General features: G+C 52.5%; 1 protein-coding gene across 3 annotated transcripts in view; it reads left to right on the plus strand.

Annotated features, from left to right (window-relative positions):
• Window positions 1-13,408, plus strand: part of UBTF (upstream binding transcription factor, RNA polymerase I) — a 16,442-nt gene extending 3,034 nt beyond the window's left edge. For 2 of the 3 annotated variants that reach the window (XM_012803090.2, XM_023511306.1), the window contains exons 2-21: window positions 279-405; window positions 1,886-2,061; window positions 2,612-2,695; window positions 2,793-2,948; window positions 5,218-5,282; window positions 5,522-5,642; window positions 5,997-6,107; window positions 6,440-6,573; window positions 6,697-6,838; window positions 7,098-7,139; window positions 7,261-7,374; window positions 7,464-7,619; window positions 7,959-8,114; window positions 8,199-8,309; window positions 9,175-9,263; window positions 9,357-9,546; window positions 10,572-10,619; window positions 10,719-10,790; window positions 10,868-11,011; window positions 11,106-13,408. In XM_012803090.2, the coding sequence (XP_012658544.1) occupies window positions 348-405; window positions 1,886-2,061; window positions 2,612-2,695; window positions 2,793-2,948; window positions 5,218-5,282; window positions 5,522-5,642; window positions 5,997-6,107; window positions 6,440-6,573; window positions 6,697-6,838; window positions 7,098-7,139; window positions 7,261-7,374; window positions 7,464-7,619; window positions 7,959-8,114; window positions 8,199-8,309; window positions 9,175-9,263; window positions 9,357-9,546; window positions 10,572-10,619; window positions 10,719-10,790; window positions 10,868-11,011; window positions 11,106-11,231 (2,295 nt within the window). In that variant the 5' untranslated portion in view covers window positions 279-347 and the 3' untranslated portion in view covers window positions 11,232-13,408. Of the gene's footprint in view, window positions 1-86; window positions 406-1,885; window positions 2,062-2,611; window positions 2,696-2,792; window positions 2,949-5,217; window positions 5,283-5,521; window positions 5,643-5,996; window positions 6,108-6,439; window positions 6,574-6,696; window positions 6,839-7,097; window positions 7,140-7,260; window positions 7,375-7,463; window positions 7,620-7,958; window positions 8,115-8,198; window positions 8,310-9,174; window positions 9,264-9,356; window positions 9,547-10,571; window positions 10,620-10,718; window positions 10,791-10,867; window positions 11,012-11,105 lie in introns of those variants that run through there. The other variant, XM_023511307.1, reaches the window with a different exon arrangement.
• Window positions 13,409-14,685: the final 1,277 nt, after the last annotated feature.

Here is a 14,685-nt window from a genome sequence, read left to right on the forward strand (position 1 = left end):
GGCCAGGGTGGGGGAAGGAGGGCGGGCGCTCACTGCACGCGGGTGCTGGGAGCAGGCTCTCGCGTGGGCAGGGGAGGGCGCATGCCGCGGAGCCGGGTTGCAGGGACTGGCGGAGGAGGTTAAAAAGAGTGCACTCCTGCACCCACCGACCCATTAAGTTTAAAGGGTCTTGGCTGAGTCCCTTAGAGAGTGTGGACCTGTGCCCCCCTCCCGTTTGGGGGGGGGGGATAGAAAGTCCCTTCTCCGCCTGCCTGAGTGGAGACTGGTATGTCTTTTAGAGAGTGAGGAAGCTTTGACCCCGGGTTGCCCGGCCTGCACGACCGAGGAGGTGGCTGGACAGCTGGAGGATGAACGGAGAAGCCGACTGCCCCACAGACCTGGAAATGGCCGCCCCCAAAGGCCAAGGTAGGGACCCCCACCTCCAACCCTCTTAAACTTAAATTCTCTTTCCCACGTGGCTGTCTGCAGGGCTCACTCCCCTTCTAAAAAGGGTTTTTCCAGTCTACATTCTGTGAATCAGGGGGAGCAGGTGTCTGGAGTGTTTATGAGTCAAGCATCCCTCACACTTTGGCTAAATCCAAATTATTTGGCCTGGAGCCGTTCCCCTCCCCTCCATGTTAGAGGAGGATGAAGGGAGCTTGTGTAGTCTTCTTTCTGGGGGTTCCCGGTCAGTCTGAAGTGTGTTTCAGCCCAGAGTCCTGGAATGAGGAGGAAGGATGAGTGTGGAGAGAAGAGGGGAGTTAAGAAGGCTTCTCAGGCTTCTTGTTATTAAGATCACAAGGCTTTTGTAGAGGCTGATGGAGAGGAGGGGTATTGTGGTGGTTTGAGGCCCCAAGCTCTGGGATGTATATGGACTAAACCCCTACCTCATCCGGCATGGATCCAGTCTCTGTGGGGGTGGAGTGTAGGATGAAGCTGAGCATCTGGCAATGCTTGTGGCACATTGAGGGGAGAGGAGATTATAGGTCCATGTGACCCACTCTGCAGAAACCCTGGCCCAGGTTACCAGATGCAAATGAAAATGAAGAGCCCTTTTGACTTCTGGCCTTAACTATTCTCCCAGCTCACCTTCCAGGGCAGCCACCCTTCAGAGAGGCATAGATCTCTCAGAGGCTGCATTTCAGTGGCTGAAAATGGGGGATCCAATCCCCGTTTTCCACTTACCCAAGGAGGTGGACTGAGAAGTCAACTTGTAATTCTGCAACAGGGCCCTAAGAGCCGTGCCCACCTGCCTGGTCTCAGAGCTGCCCTATACAGTTCTTCCATATCCATCCCTATATCCTTATATGTCAGAAATTCTCCTTTGGCCTACCTTGAGGGATTGGGAGAGGAAGGTAGCTCTAATATTGGTTTCCAGCTGTGCTGGAAAGAGATATACATAGGTTTTCCTTACTGCCCATATGGCATCCTTAGTCCTTGCACATTTTAGGCTATCCGCTTAAAACGTAGACTTGAACTTGGCAACACATTTAGATATGTATGCCTCCCTGCTTCCCTCCCTCTCTGATAAGCTAGCTCCTTTCTCACAAGGCCCCAAATCACTGTATCTTCTTTTCTACCACTCTTATCCTTCCCCTTCCCCTTCCCCTTCCCCTATAGTAAATAGCAAGCAGCCTGTGGCAGTCTGGCATGTTAGAAATGATAAGAGCTTTGAAGTAAGCCAGACCTGGGTGTGAGCCTGGCTTTGTAGGTATGACACTGGATGGATTGGAGTCCCAAGATGGCCATAGATGCCTTAGGGCCGAGCCATGTCTTGTCTCTGCCTTCAAATGGAAGCAACCAAGGATGGGGATGCTCGGGGGAGGAAATGTTGAGCACTTATGGACTGGGGGATAGATGGGAGGGCAGCGTGAGCCAGGCGTGATGGCCTCTTACTGCTCTCCAGACCGTTGGTCCCAGGAAGACATGCTGACTTTGCTGGAATGCATGAAGAACAATCTTCCATCTAATGACAGCTCCAAGTTCAAAACCACCGAATCACATATGGACTGGGAAAAAGTGGCATTTAAAGATTTTTCTGGAGACATGTGCAAGCTCAAATGGGTGGAAATTTCTAATGAGGTAACTGATCCCCACCTTACTCACACATATACATCTCTATGCATGCCCTTCCCTCAAACTTCCTGGCAGGGGAAGTGAAACAAGCATGTAAACAGGAAAGAAAAAGACCAAGAGAGGTGTTCATGAGGCCACCTGTTAGGTCTCTACCTTGTATATTTGGGGAGGTAACACAGATGACAGCATTGGCCACCATAACTGAGTTCTTAGTTTTGCCACTTTCTATTTGGGTGACCTTGAATACTTACCTTCTTGGGGCTTATATTTGCTTGAGCTAATTTGGGACTGAATGAGGTGCTTCGTGGACAACGATGTTGAGGTCAGGCATGTACCTTGTCATTATCTTTTGGTACGAGTTGCCTGGGCCCCTGCTGTAGGCACGGACCAGCACCTGGGCATTGGGGTACCTGTGTTGTATGGTTCTTGGCCTCTGCTCTCCCCCTTTGGTAAATTCAATCTAGTAGAGAATAGAGGAGACACATTGGAAAATGAAGTTACCTTTTGTGTGGCAGTTCCTTCCCAACTTCCCTTCCATTTCTACTTCTTCCTCCAGGTGAGGAAGTTCCGTACTTTGACAGAATTGATCCTTGATGCTCAGGAACATGTTAAAAATCCTTACAAAGGCAAAAAACTCAAGGTAAGTTACCAGAAGAAGGTGCATGATAGGTAGAGAAGGAATGGTGCAAAGAATAGATAGTGTCTGACCTCCATTGTGTCCTTGTCCCTCTTTCCAGAAACACCCAGACTTCCCAAAGAAGCCCTTGACTCCTTATTTCCGCTTCTTCATGGAGAAGCGGGCCAAATATGCAAAACTCCACCCTGAGATGAGCAACCTGGACCTGACCAAGATTCTGTCCAAGAAATACAAGGAGCTTCCAGAGAAGAAGAAGGTGGGGGGGAGGAGGGATTAGGTAGGGGAGGGAAAAGGTTAGGAGTAACTGGTATGGGTGGGTGTAGGTCAGTTCAGGGGTGAGCATTAGACAGAGGGACTTGGCTTCAGGGACATGGAAGAGTTAGCACAGGAGAGCAGGTTCTTGGGCATTCACACCAGATCACCTCCCAGGCTCACACATGACCAGGCACAGGCACCATCACAAATGGAAACCAGACCAACTTTTCCCCCACAGACAACCCATAGCATTCTGTTTCATACAGTTCTTCCCTCATACTTGCATCCTTACTGCCTGCACGTAATTCTTCACTCTCTGAACATTTCCATCATGGTTTCACTTGATACTTGCATTATCTTCATAAAGGTAACCCCAGGAAAAAGGGTTATTCCAATTTTGTAAGCAAAGAACCAAATGTCCCAGGTCACACAACTAATGATGCTAGAGCAGGACTTGGCCTTAGCTCCCTGGACTCCTACTCCAATGCTCTTCTCACTGTCATGTCCACGTGTTACATGGATTTCCTTCCCCACACACATGTTCACCCCTCCTGGCCTCATGCTGTCCTCTGCAGAGGTGGGTGTAGAGCATTTTCCTGGACCATCAAAGGGCTTTAACCTTGGGCAGAGATTGCCCAAGCTTCTGGGCAGGGATGGACACAGTCAAACACAGAGCTCAGGAGTCCCTCCCAGAGACCAGACTGAGATGGGTTAATGAAAGAGATAAACACAGAGGAGATGCTGGTTGGCAAGACAGCCAGGGATGTTGTGAAAGGCAACAAGAAAGATCAAAAAAAAACAAAACACATCTTGGAGAGGAAACAAAGTTGTACACAGCTCTCAAAAGGTGGTACTGGCTGCCACACTGTAAGTAATCCTTTACCTGGTTGGAATACTCTGGCTGCAGACACATATGTTCTTGGTGCCGTACCCCCAAAAGGAGCCAGCTTGCTTGGGTAAAACCAGCTGTCTGCACAACCATTGCCCATACCAAGCAGGGATATGAATTGCTGGACTTCATGGATGAGGTTGGACGTTGACTGTACATAAAACACTCAAATACTCATGGGATGAGAGGGATAGGCCAAGGGTCTGAAAACCAGAGAAGGCCAGAAGAAACTGGGAGAGTGGACAAGGTGTTGGCTTGGGGGGACAGGGGGGGACACAAGACTTGGGCCTGTTCTGACTTTCCCACTGAATCACTGTTTATGGGGCATTTGGTAAGTCACTTCATTTCCCTAGGCTTGGTCTTTATCTTAGTGTGGAAGGTGAGCCAAATTAATTTGACTCTTAAAAACTGCTGTTTTAGCTGAGGAGGATTGAGATTTGGGGTAGAGGAGGTTGGGCTCTGCTCCTGGTTTTCTGTGGGAACCAGAGGGCCAAATGGAGCTGACTCTCTGTCAGCCACTGGTGCCACTTCTATTTTGGGCAGGGGTTGGGGTCAGTCACCAGAGCCCCTGGCGCCTTCCCTTCCAAGGGAAAAAGAAGAGATAGACACTAAGTGGGAGCCAAGACAGGAGGTGATGAGAAAGGGGAAGAGCCTGAAAAGGAGGCATGAGAGAGAGAATATGGAGAGGTAGGAAATGTGCAGGGAGGGAGTCAGGTGGGGGTGGGAAGATAGCGTAAGACTGATAGAAGGAGCTGGAGGAAGGAAGTCAGGTGGCAGAAGAGAATGAGTGGGCTGAGGGAGGGAGGGCTGCAGGAGCCTAGAAGACAGGATTGGGGGGAGAGAGAAGGTGGTGATGGTGTCAGAATCAGAAAGAGAAGGGAAGGGTAGCTGGAGACCCAGAAATTCAAGAGATAGGACACCATTTCCCTTGCAAGACTTCACTCTGCATTCCATTCAACATAGTCTTCCAAGTTTGGCCTGCCCCTGCCCTGTGGCCAGCCTCTAAGGGGGCAGACATTATCAGCTGCCACAGTCAATGGGAAGAAGGAGTGACAAGAACAAAGCCTACCCCTAACTCCTCACTGTGGGAGTCCCTTTTCTGACACTGTCGTTGTGTTACTGTGGGTAATGCTCTACCTTCCTTTGGGACTCTCCCTCTTAAAAGGAAAGAACAGGAGTGTCTAGGAGACCTCTGTGGCTTGCCTTGTCTGGTTATAAGCCAACAGGTCTGGTCTATGGCCCCCATCCCACTGGAAGGCAGACTGCCATCTAGCATCATAGAGTGGGGTTAAAAGCTGGTACACAGGGCTTTGGGTACCTTTTATAGCTCAGGGTGAGGTATGCCTGGGTCCTGGATGACCCCATCCCCTCCTCCCCCCAGATGAAATATATTCAGGACTTCCAGAGGGAGAAACAGGAGTTCGAGCGAAACCTGGCCAGATTCAGGTAAGGCAGTGGAGCCCAGAGGAGGGCCACGGGGTGCTGGGTGTGGCAGGATAGGCTAACCCTGGCCAGAACCTGAGTTGCCATCCATGGGGTGTGGAAGATGGATAGGCCACATATGGACCCCAGTGTGTCATGCTCAGGCCCAGGAGCAGACAGGGAGGCTTAGGGGCGGGGGCAGCTAGCTTGGGTCTGCCCTGGTAGTGTTCCCTGCTGACTCATGCTCCCCATGCCCTGGCTAGAGAGGATCACCCTGACCTAATTCAGAATGCCAAGAAGTCGGACATCCCCGAGAAGCCCAAAACCCCCCAACAGCTGTGGTACACCCATGAGAAGAAGGTGTATCTCAAAGTGCGGCCAGATGTGAGTGTCCGGCCAAGGGTGGGGATGGAGGGTGAATGGTGGCAAGGGGGGAGCCGCGCCAGGTTGGCCGGGCACGGTGCAGGGGAGCAGGAGAGGAGGCCCCCTCCCCAGGGGTGGGCTGCATGGACAGGGCCTGGGCCAGCTGGCGTGTGAGTGTGTGTGTGCGTGCGTGTGTGTATGATCCTGTCCCCTTTCACTCAGGCGGGATCTCCGCCTCTCTGCTTTCCCCTCCTGGCCTGTGGGGGACACTGGTGTGACCTCCTGTGGCCTGAGGGGGCGGGGGCCTCTGTGCCCCCCTCCCCCCTCTCCCTGCCCCTGGCTGCCTGTGTGTGTCTGACGGCTTTTGGTTTGCAGGCCACTACGAAGGAGGTGAAGGACTCCCTGGGGAAGCAGTGGTCTCAGCTCTCGGACAAAAAGAGGCTGAAATGGATTCATAAGGCCCTGGAGCAGCGGAAGGAGTACGAGGTTAGGCTTCCGCTGCGCTCCTCCCCATCCGGCTCTTCACGAGCCTCTGCCCTCTGACTCCGTGGCCACCGCGCTCTGCTGGAGGCGTGACTCCCATCCATCTATTGGGGGAGGGGCCTTTTGGGCCCCTCACCTCTGCCCCTACCTTACCTACTCTTGCCCCCATGAGATCTCAGGCTAGGGCAGAGCAGGGCACCATGACTCGTGTGGCATACTGACACACGTCCACCCCCAGCTTTGCTTCCTGTCCTTCCTCCCCAGCGGCTCTCCCCCTGACCCTTCCCTGGCTAATCCCATACCCCGTTGCCCTCCACTTCCACCTCACTCTGCAGGAGATAATGCGGGACTATATCCAGAAGCATCCTGAGTTGAACATCAGTGAGGAGGGTATCACCAAGTCCACCCTCACCAAGGCTGAACGCCAGCTCAAGGACAAGTTTGATGGGCGACCCACCAAGCCACCTCCGTGAGCGCAGCCCTGGGATGGGTTGGCAAGTGGGCAGCTGGGGAGGTGGGACAGGCTCTGCAGGTGAGGAAGCCCGCTGTCCTGCTTGCTCAAAGGCTGCATCTCCCCCACTGGCTCTGATAGGAACAGCTACTCACTGTACTGTGCAGAGCTCATGGCCAACATGAAGGATGTGCCCAGCACAGAGCGCATGGTGCTGTGCAGCCAACAGTGGAAGCTGCTCTCCCAGAAAGAGAAGGATGCCTACCATAAGAAGTGCGACCAGGTGAGCTGTGGCAGGGCCCATCCTAGAGACCTTTGGACCTGGCTTAGGTGTATGAAGCATTAAGCCTGACCCCAGCTAGGGGTGGCATGTGTGCCTTGGGCACCTGCTTCCAACTCAGAGGCCAAGCCTCTGGCCCAGACCTCATGCTTATCATCTGCTGAGAGGCAGCTACAGCTGTGCCCAGACTCTGGCGCCCTACTGAGCTTACAGCCTTCTGAGTACTGTAGTCAGACTGAACCTGACTCCCATTGCTTTCCAGAAAAAGAAAGATTATGAGGTGGAACTGCTCCGTTTCCTGGAGGTGAGTGTTCCTCTGGCGGGGCAGTGGACAGGGAAGACTGTGACTTGGCAGGCAATCCCCTTAGGAGCCCCTGAGATGGCAGGATGCAGTTTGGCAGCCTGTGCTACTCTTCCCTGACCAGAGTCTGCCCGAGGAGGAGCAGCAGCGGGTCCTAGGGGAGGAGAAGATGCTGAACATCAACAAGAAGCAAGCCACCAGTCCGGCCTCTAAGAAGCCAGCCCAGGAGGGGGGCAAGGTGAGTAGGGCCCCAGTGCACAGGTGAGGGTGAGGAAGGAGGGGCTTCCAGCCGCCCCTGTGGACCCCTGACCCTCTTTTCCCCGGCAGGGCGGCTCCGAGAAGCCTAAGCGCCCCGTGTCGGCCATGTTCATCTTCTCTGAGGAGAAGCGGCGACAGCTGCAGGAGGAGCGGCCTGAGCTCTCTGAGAGCGAGCTGACCCGCCTGCTGGCCCGAATGTGGAACGACTTGTCTGAGAAGAAGAAGGTCAGGCTTGCCTTGGAGAGCCCCTGGGAGGCTGCGGGGGCCACTTCCTCCCCACAGGGCTGGTTGGGCCGCCCAACCCTGCCCTGGGTGCCCACGCGGTGCCTGGGCTCAGATGGTGGGGCTGGGAGCCCAGCGAGCAGGAAGGCGGGAAGCTGTCAGCTGAGGGCTGCTGGCTCCCCGGGGAGCAGAGCAGGGGGCGGAGGCGAGCCCCAGGCGGGAGACATCTGCACCAGCCCACGCCTTTAGGCCCCACCTTCCAGCCGGGGAGCCTCGGCGCTGGATGGGACGCGCGCGCCCTCTGTAGGTGGCCGGAAGGCTGACACCAGACAATCCCCACAGGCCAAGTACAAGGCCCGAGAGGCGGCGCTGAAGGCGCAGTCGGAGAGGAAGCCTGGCGGGGAGCGCGAGGAGCGGGGCAAGCTGCCTGAATCACCCAAGAGAGCTGAGGAGATCTGGCAGCAGAGTGTAATCGGCGACTACCTGGCCCGCTTCAAGGTGACAGGGCGTGGGAAAACGTTTGTATCTACAGCCTCCAGCCCCGGGTGACCTTTCTCTCAGCTGATACCTGTCTCTCCCCAGAACGACCGGGTGAAAGCCTTGAAAGCCATGGAGATGACCTGGAATAACATGGAGAAGAAGGAGAAACTGATGTGGATAAAGAAGGCAGCCGAAGACCAAAAGCGATATGAGGTGGGAAGGTGCTTGGGGCCACCCACTCCATTTAAAATTTGGGGATTCTGGCCAGGCAAGGTGGCTCACGCCTGTAATCCTAACACTCTAGGAGGCCCAGGCAGATGGATTACTTGAGTTCAGGAGTTCCAGACCAGCTTGACCCCGTCTCTACTAAAAATAAAAAACTAGCCAGGTGTTGTGGTGGGCAGTAGTCCCAGCTACTCAGGAGGCTGAGACAAGCAATCAAGAAGTTAGAGGCTGCTGTGAGCTATGATGCCATGGCACTCAGTCCCAAGGTGACTGAATGAGACTCTGTCTCAAAAAAACCCCACCAAACTTGGGGTTTCCCTTTTGAGTAGAAAGCCCTCCTCACTGTGTGGAGCTCTGAGCCAGAAGTCCCACCCTTAGTTATGCGACCCTGAACATTTTTTATCTTCCTTCTCTGTGTCTCAGTCTCTCATCAGTAAGATAGAAGTGACAACATTAATGGAGTTATGAGAATGCTTTTAAATTGCAGGGCCTCCAGCCTGAGCAGCACAGTGAGACGGGCTGCACCAGTCGCTAGTGTTGGCACACACATGTAGTCCCAGCTACTTGGGAGGTTGAGGCAGGAGGATTACTTGAGTCCAGGAGTGTGAGTTTGCAGTGAGCTGTGATGACACCACTTGCAAAAGAGCAAGACTCTGTCTCAAAAACAAAATCCACAGTGCCTGACATAGATGTGAGTTGTTAGGAAGTTGTGCCCTGGCTGTGCCTCAGTCAGTTTCCCCTCTGGCATAGAAAAGCAGAGCCAACTAAAGTGCTAATGGCATGGGGCAAGAGGCAGCAGTATTTCAGGGCTTGGGGTAAGGGATGAATGTGACCTTTCTGGGTTTCCCCACAGAGAGAGCTGAGTGAGATGAGGGCACCTCCGGCTGCTACAAACTCTTCCAAGAAGATGAAGTTCCAGGGAGAACCCAAGAAACCTCCCATGTGAGCCTAGGAGCTGGAGCCTTCCCTGGAATGGGGGCATTAGGGCTGCTCTGTTGGGATCCTGACCCTCCTTGTACCATTCTTACCTCCCAGGAACGGTTACCAGAAGTTCTCCCAGGAGCTGCTGTCCAATGGGGAACTGAACCACCTGCCGCTGAAGGAACGAATGGTGGAGATTGGCAGCCGCTGGCAGCGAATCTCCCAAAGCCAGAAGGAGCACTACAAAAAGCTGGCTGAGGAGCAACAAAAGCAGTACAAGGTGCACCTGGACCTCTGGGTCAAGGTGAGAGGGCAAGGGACCTTTGGAAAGAAGAGGGAGGCTGGTCCTTATTCATAATTTCATTCAGTGCCTCAGCAGGCCTATAAGTAACAGTTATTATTACTCTTTTAAAGATAAGGAAATCAAGGTACAGGGAAGTTAAAGATCTTGCCTGAGATCACAGAATTAGGAAAACCCAGGCAGTGCCTGTGGCTCAGTGAGTAGGGCACTGGCCCCGTATACCGAGGGTGGTGGGTTCAAACCCAGCCCTGGCCAAACTGCAACAAAAAAACAGCTAGACATTGTGGCAGGTGCCTATAGTCCTAGCTACTTGGGAGGCTGAGGCAAGAGAATCGCTGGAGCCCAAGAGCTTGAGGCTGCTGTGAGCTGTGACACCACAGCACACTACTGAGGGTGACATACTGAGACTCTGTCTCAAAAAAAAGAAAAAAAGGAAGGAAAATCCAAATCAGAATGCCTTTTTCCTCCCTCCACCTGGGACCAGGGAGAATCCTGGCCTCTTGAGCATCCCCTCTGTGCTTTGGTTGAGCTGTTAGGCCTATAAAGAGGGGGGAAAATGCCTGTGACCTCCTCATCCACCTAGGCAGGTTGGCCAGGGAGCCAAAGAGATATAGCAAGTGTTTCTGAAGTTTGGTGAACCTCACTGCCTTACCAGTGTTCATGGGCTTGGTGTTGTAATAGGGCTGATGATGCCAGGCTATATGAGTCATCCAGTGGGTACTTCTCTGAGGCAAGGAAGGCCCTAGAGTCTCCATTTGGGTAGAGCAACAGAAGGAACATGAAAACCCACAATCTTAGTATAGGATTACTTTAAGAAAGATTCAGGACATCAGAAACAGAAATACTGTAGCTCTGTTCACAGATCACAAGGGCTCTCTGCAGAGACCCCAAATCTGGGAAGCCTGGGAAAGCTAAGTTTGGGGTGATGATGTGTCTATGCTCAGTCCTGCAGCATGCTTGGTCAGCGTGCTAAGTTGGCAGTAGTCTGGATAGTGTTCCAACCCTCATCTCCTCCTCTGTCTCCCCAGAGTCTGTCTCCCCAGGATCGTGCAGCATACAAAGAATACATCTCAAATGTGAGTCTGGAAGCAAGACAGCAGTGGGGTGGTGTTTCAGGGGATCTACAGGGTCTAAGACTCAATGCTGCACCTTTGTGTCCCCATCTTCCCCTGCAGAAACGTAAGAGTATGACCAAGCTACGAGGCCCAAACCCTAAGTCCAGCCGGACTACCCTACAGTCCAAGTCGGTGAGGAGCCCTTCCCAGATGGGGGGTGGGTGCCTAGAGTGGTAGGGCAAGCACAGATGTGCCTTCATCCTTTCAAGGAGTCCGAGGAGGATGATGATGAGGATGAAGATGATGAGGATGAAGATGAAGAAGAGGAAGATGATGAGAATGGGGACTCCTCTGAGGATGGTGGTGATTCCTCTGAGTCTAGCAGTGAAGATGAGAGCGAGGACGGAGATGAGGTGGGGCAGATAGGGCATGGTGGGAAGGGAGAGTTGAGTTTTACAAGGAGGGCCACCTAGTGACCATACATCCTTTCTCATCTGCAACCACCAGAATGAGGAGGATGATGAGGATGATGATGATGAGGAGGACGATGATGAAGATGAAGACAATGAGTCAGAGGGCAGCAGCTCCAGCTCCTCCTCTTCAGGGGACTCCTCAGACTCTGACTCCAACTGAGGCTCAACCCACTCAGGGCAGCCACAGAGAGCCCAGGAGCTCCCCTCCCCAACTGACCACCTTTGTTTCTCCTCCATGTTCTTTCTGTCCCCTGCCCCCTGGCCTCCCCCACTTTCTTTCTTTTTTTTTTTTTAAACAAAATATGGTGGGGGTAGGGGGCTAAAGGAGCCCAGGCCAGGACTCTACAGCCTCAAAAGACATCAACCCTGGGGGGTCCTCCAGCAAGAGCAACCATCAGACTGAGCCAGCACTGGACAGGCCTGGTCCACCCCACCCACTTCTGCACTTACGGTTCCGGCATGGACAATGGACCGGGGAGTGGGGGGGAAGGTCCCAAAGAGTTTGATGAGGCTCTCCACACCTGCAGCCCAACCCAAGGTGGGGTGGAGCTCGGGGAAGACCCCTTCCTTCCTAGAGGGGCTTGCTGCCTGGACCCCTGCATTGAAACAAGGCAGGGAACATGTGGGAAGAGGAGGGCAGGTGCTGTTGAGAAAACAGACACTGCTCTGATGGCCCTCTCTCCTGCCCCCTGCAGGAAGGAGCTGCCTGGACCCATTTATGGGGGAGGGGGCAGAAGTGTTTTTTATATATGTGTATATATTTTTTTTTTAAGCTCTGAGCTGTCAACGAGACGTTTCCTACCGATCTCGGCTGCCGTCTCTGTTGTCATTTCTGGGAGAGGGAGGGCTTAGAGGGTAGGTTTGGAACTTTTTAAAAATGGTCTTGATGTGTGTGGGGGAGAGAGTGTGTGTATGAGTGTGTGTGTCCTGTACATAGCATGGGTGCACCTGTGGTGTGTGCAAGTGTGTGTGTGTGGAAGGGGGTCTGTTCTGGAGCCCACTACAGTTTTTGTGAGTCTGGAATAGGGTTCATGAGGGCCATGATGACCCTGGAGGACCAGGATGACTGGTGGGAACAGGCTGAAGCTACCCCTTCTACATCCTCTGCTTTGCCCAGTTTGATTCTATTTGGAGGAGTGTCCTGAAGCCATTCTCTGGTGCTTCCTAGACCAGTTTCCCTCTGCCAGGGTCATGTTCATCTGAGCTGTGCTGGTCTGTCTAGCAGGGGAGGTGAGGGGGGAAATGGTGTGAACCTTAAAGCTTCTATTTGGTGGGGACCCCCCCCCCCCGCCCCAAGCGCACATGAGAGGTCTGCCTGGCCAACGTTGGCTCATAACCTGAGCTTCAAGAAGTGTGTTGGGGGCTCTTGCACATCCTTCCTACCTTCCCCATATCCTCCAGCTGCCCCCTATTTCCTTTGATTTCTCAGGTCTGCTCTCTCCTCCCCCCAACCCCACAGCTGGAGAAGTCTGCAAAAGCTGCTTCTGCAGCTGTCTCTTAACTCTTCCCAGACATCTCAAATTTTTTGGTACCCTGATCCCTTGATTCTTAATAAGCCAAGCCACCTTATCTCTGTGGACTTAATTTTTTTGTTGACTAAATTTAGGGGTTTCCCTTTTTGTTTTTACAATCACGTCAGTGACCTATTTAACTGGGGCTTTGTGCTCTTCCACCTTCCCCCTCTGAATGAAAGCCACGGACTGGGGGAAGAGTGGGGACTCTGCCAAGGAGGCAGGGCAGAAAAGGTGAGGGCCCAAGCCCCAAGAAGGCTGGTGGGTCCCTCTCCCAAGGAAGGCAGAGATGATCTCTGCTTTGCTTTGGACTGTGGTGCTGGGTGTGGGAGGACACTCCCCACTCCTACTCCCCTTCCTTTGTCCTGATCCTGGAATTAGGTACAGGGCTCCTATTTCTTCCTGAGAGCCCCTGCAAAGAACCCCACTTTCTTGTTTGCCCCTGCACTGTTGTGTTTTAGTGGAATGTGTTTTCATTTTAAAACAACTTTGAAAGGGGCACTCTTTTTTTTCCTGTTTTAAAAATTGAAAAATTCTTACAGTACAAACAGGGCTGTGGGGGGTGGGGGTGTTGGTGCTGTAAGAGGTCACTCTTGAGTGCATTTTGGCACTGGGATGGAATGGCTGGGGTGGGAGGACCCCCGTTCCCCCCACATTTTTTTTCTAATATTTAAGGCGTGTTTTGTAGGTTTCAACAACAACCACAACTTGAATTTGTATCATGGGAAGTGGGAGGGAGCGGCTTAGAGTTGTCTGCCTAAGCTTAAGGCCAACTGTGGAGTTTTGTTTTCCCGTTTTTTGTATAATAAAGTGAAAAACAAAGGTTTGACTGCGTCTGGTTACTAGAATCAATGCAGGTGGGACAGGGGTGATCTAACAGATTTGATGTGGAAAGACCCGTGAAACCATCTTGTTCTTTGCTTCTAGAACTATCTTCCTTTTCCCTAAAGATCCCACAGGCACCTATCCTCACATTCTTCTGTTCTCGCACTTTCTCAATTCAGTTTGTTCACCTTGGGTTGTCAGACAACTAAAGATTAAAAAGTTGGAGAACAAATGCATTTTTACCCAAAGGGCATTTCTTTGGAGAACTGGTGGGGATGAGCTCTTAGGGTAAAGGGCTCACCCTCCTAGTGTAAGGGGCTTGTAGGAAGTCGGGGGGCGGGGGGACTCTGAGTCGTCAGCTCTGTCCAGGATCAGGGATAACTTTCCTAACTCCACCCAGGTCTCTAATGGGAAGCAGGCTGGGCCACAGTGACTTGCTCCCTGTGGGTAAGGAAGACAGCCTCCCCTGCACAGGCTTTGGCTGAGTTCCTGGAACTATGAAGGAGTAAAGACCCAGGCCCTGTCCAAGAGCTCTCCCTCAACATCCACCCACTCCTATTCTTGCCCAAATTTCTAAAAAGCTTGTTACCCTTCATGATCTCCCATTTCCTTACTTCATACTCACCATTCCCCTGAGGCTCCTCTCCCAGGGCATCAACATACTTATCATTACACCCAGCAGACACTGTCTCTTGCCTTCTTCTGCTGGCATCACCTCCTCTTCATTTTATCCTAGGTGTTCATGACTCTCCCCTGAAACTCCAATTATCACTCATATGCAAAAATTCCAAAAGGTGCTATCTACAGAGACCACTCTTCCAAGCCACAGACCTGGGTGGACACTGCATCCTCTGAGATACCTTGCAGGCATCTCATACCTCAAGATGCAGAATGATCATCAGCTGCTTGGTCATTCAACTTAGAAACCCGGGTATCAGCCTTCACACCTCTCTAACTTCTAGACCTACCCATTCCACTTCCTAAGCCTCTCTCAAATCTGTCTATACTTGCCCCCAGCTGCCACTCTCATACAGTTCAAAGTTACCACCATTGCTCACCTTCTGCAAAGACCTCCTACAACTAGCCTTCCTTCCTTCTTACACTCCTGCCCCTACAGTCCATTCTTCACACAGCAGCCAACATTGTTTTAAAAACAAATCTGATTACTTCTGTATTTAAAATTTACCATGTCCTACCATGGCCCTACAAGGCATGGCCCCTGCATCCTTTCTCTTATTTTCTTTCCTCCTCCTCCTCCTAACCACTCACAATGATCCA

This window comes from Otolemur garnettii, unplaced genomic scaffold (genome assembly GCF_000181295.1).
Source record: "Otolemur garnettii isolate 467f Iridium unplaced genomic scaffold, OtoGar3 scaffold00018, whole genome shotgun sequence".
Lineage (NCBI taxonomy): Eukaryota > Metazoa > Chordata > Mammalia > Primates > Galagidae > Otolemur > Otolemur garnettii.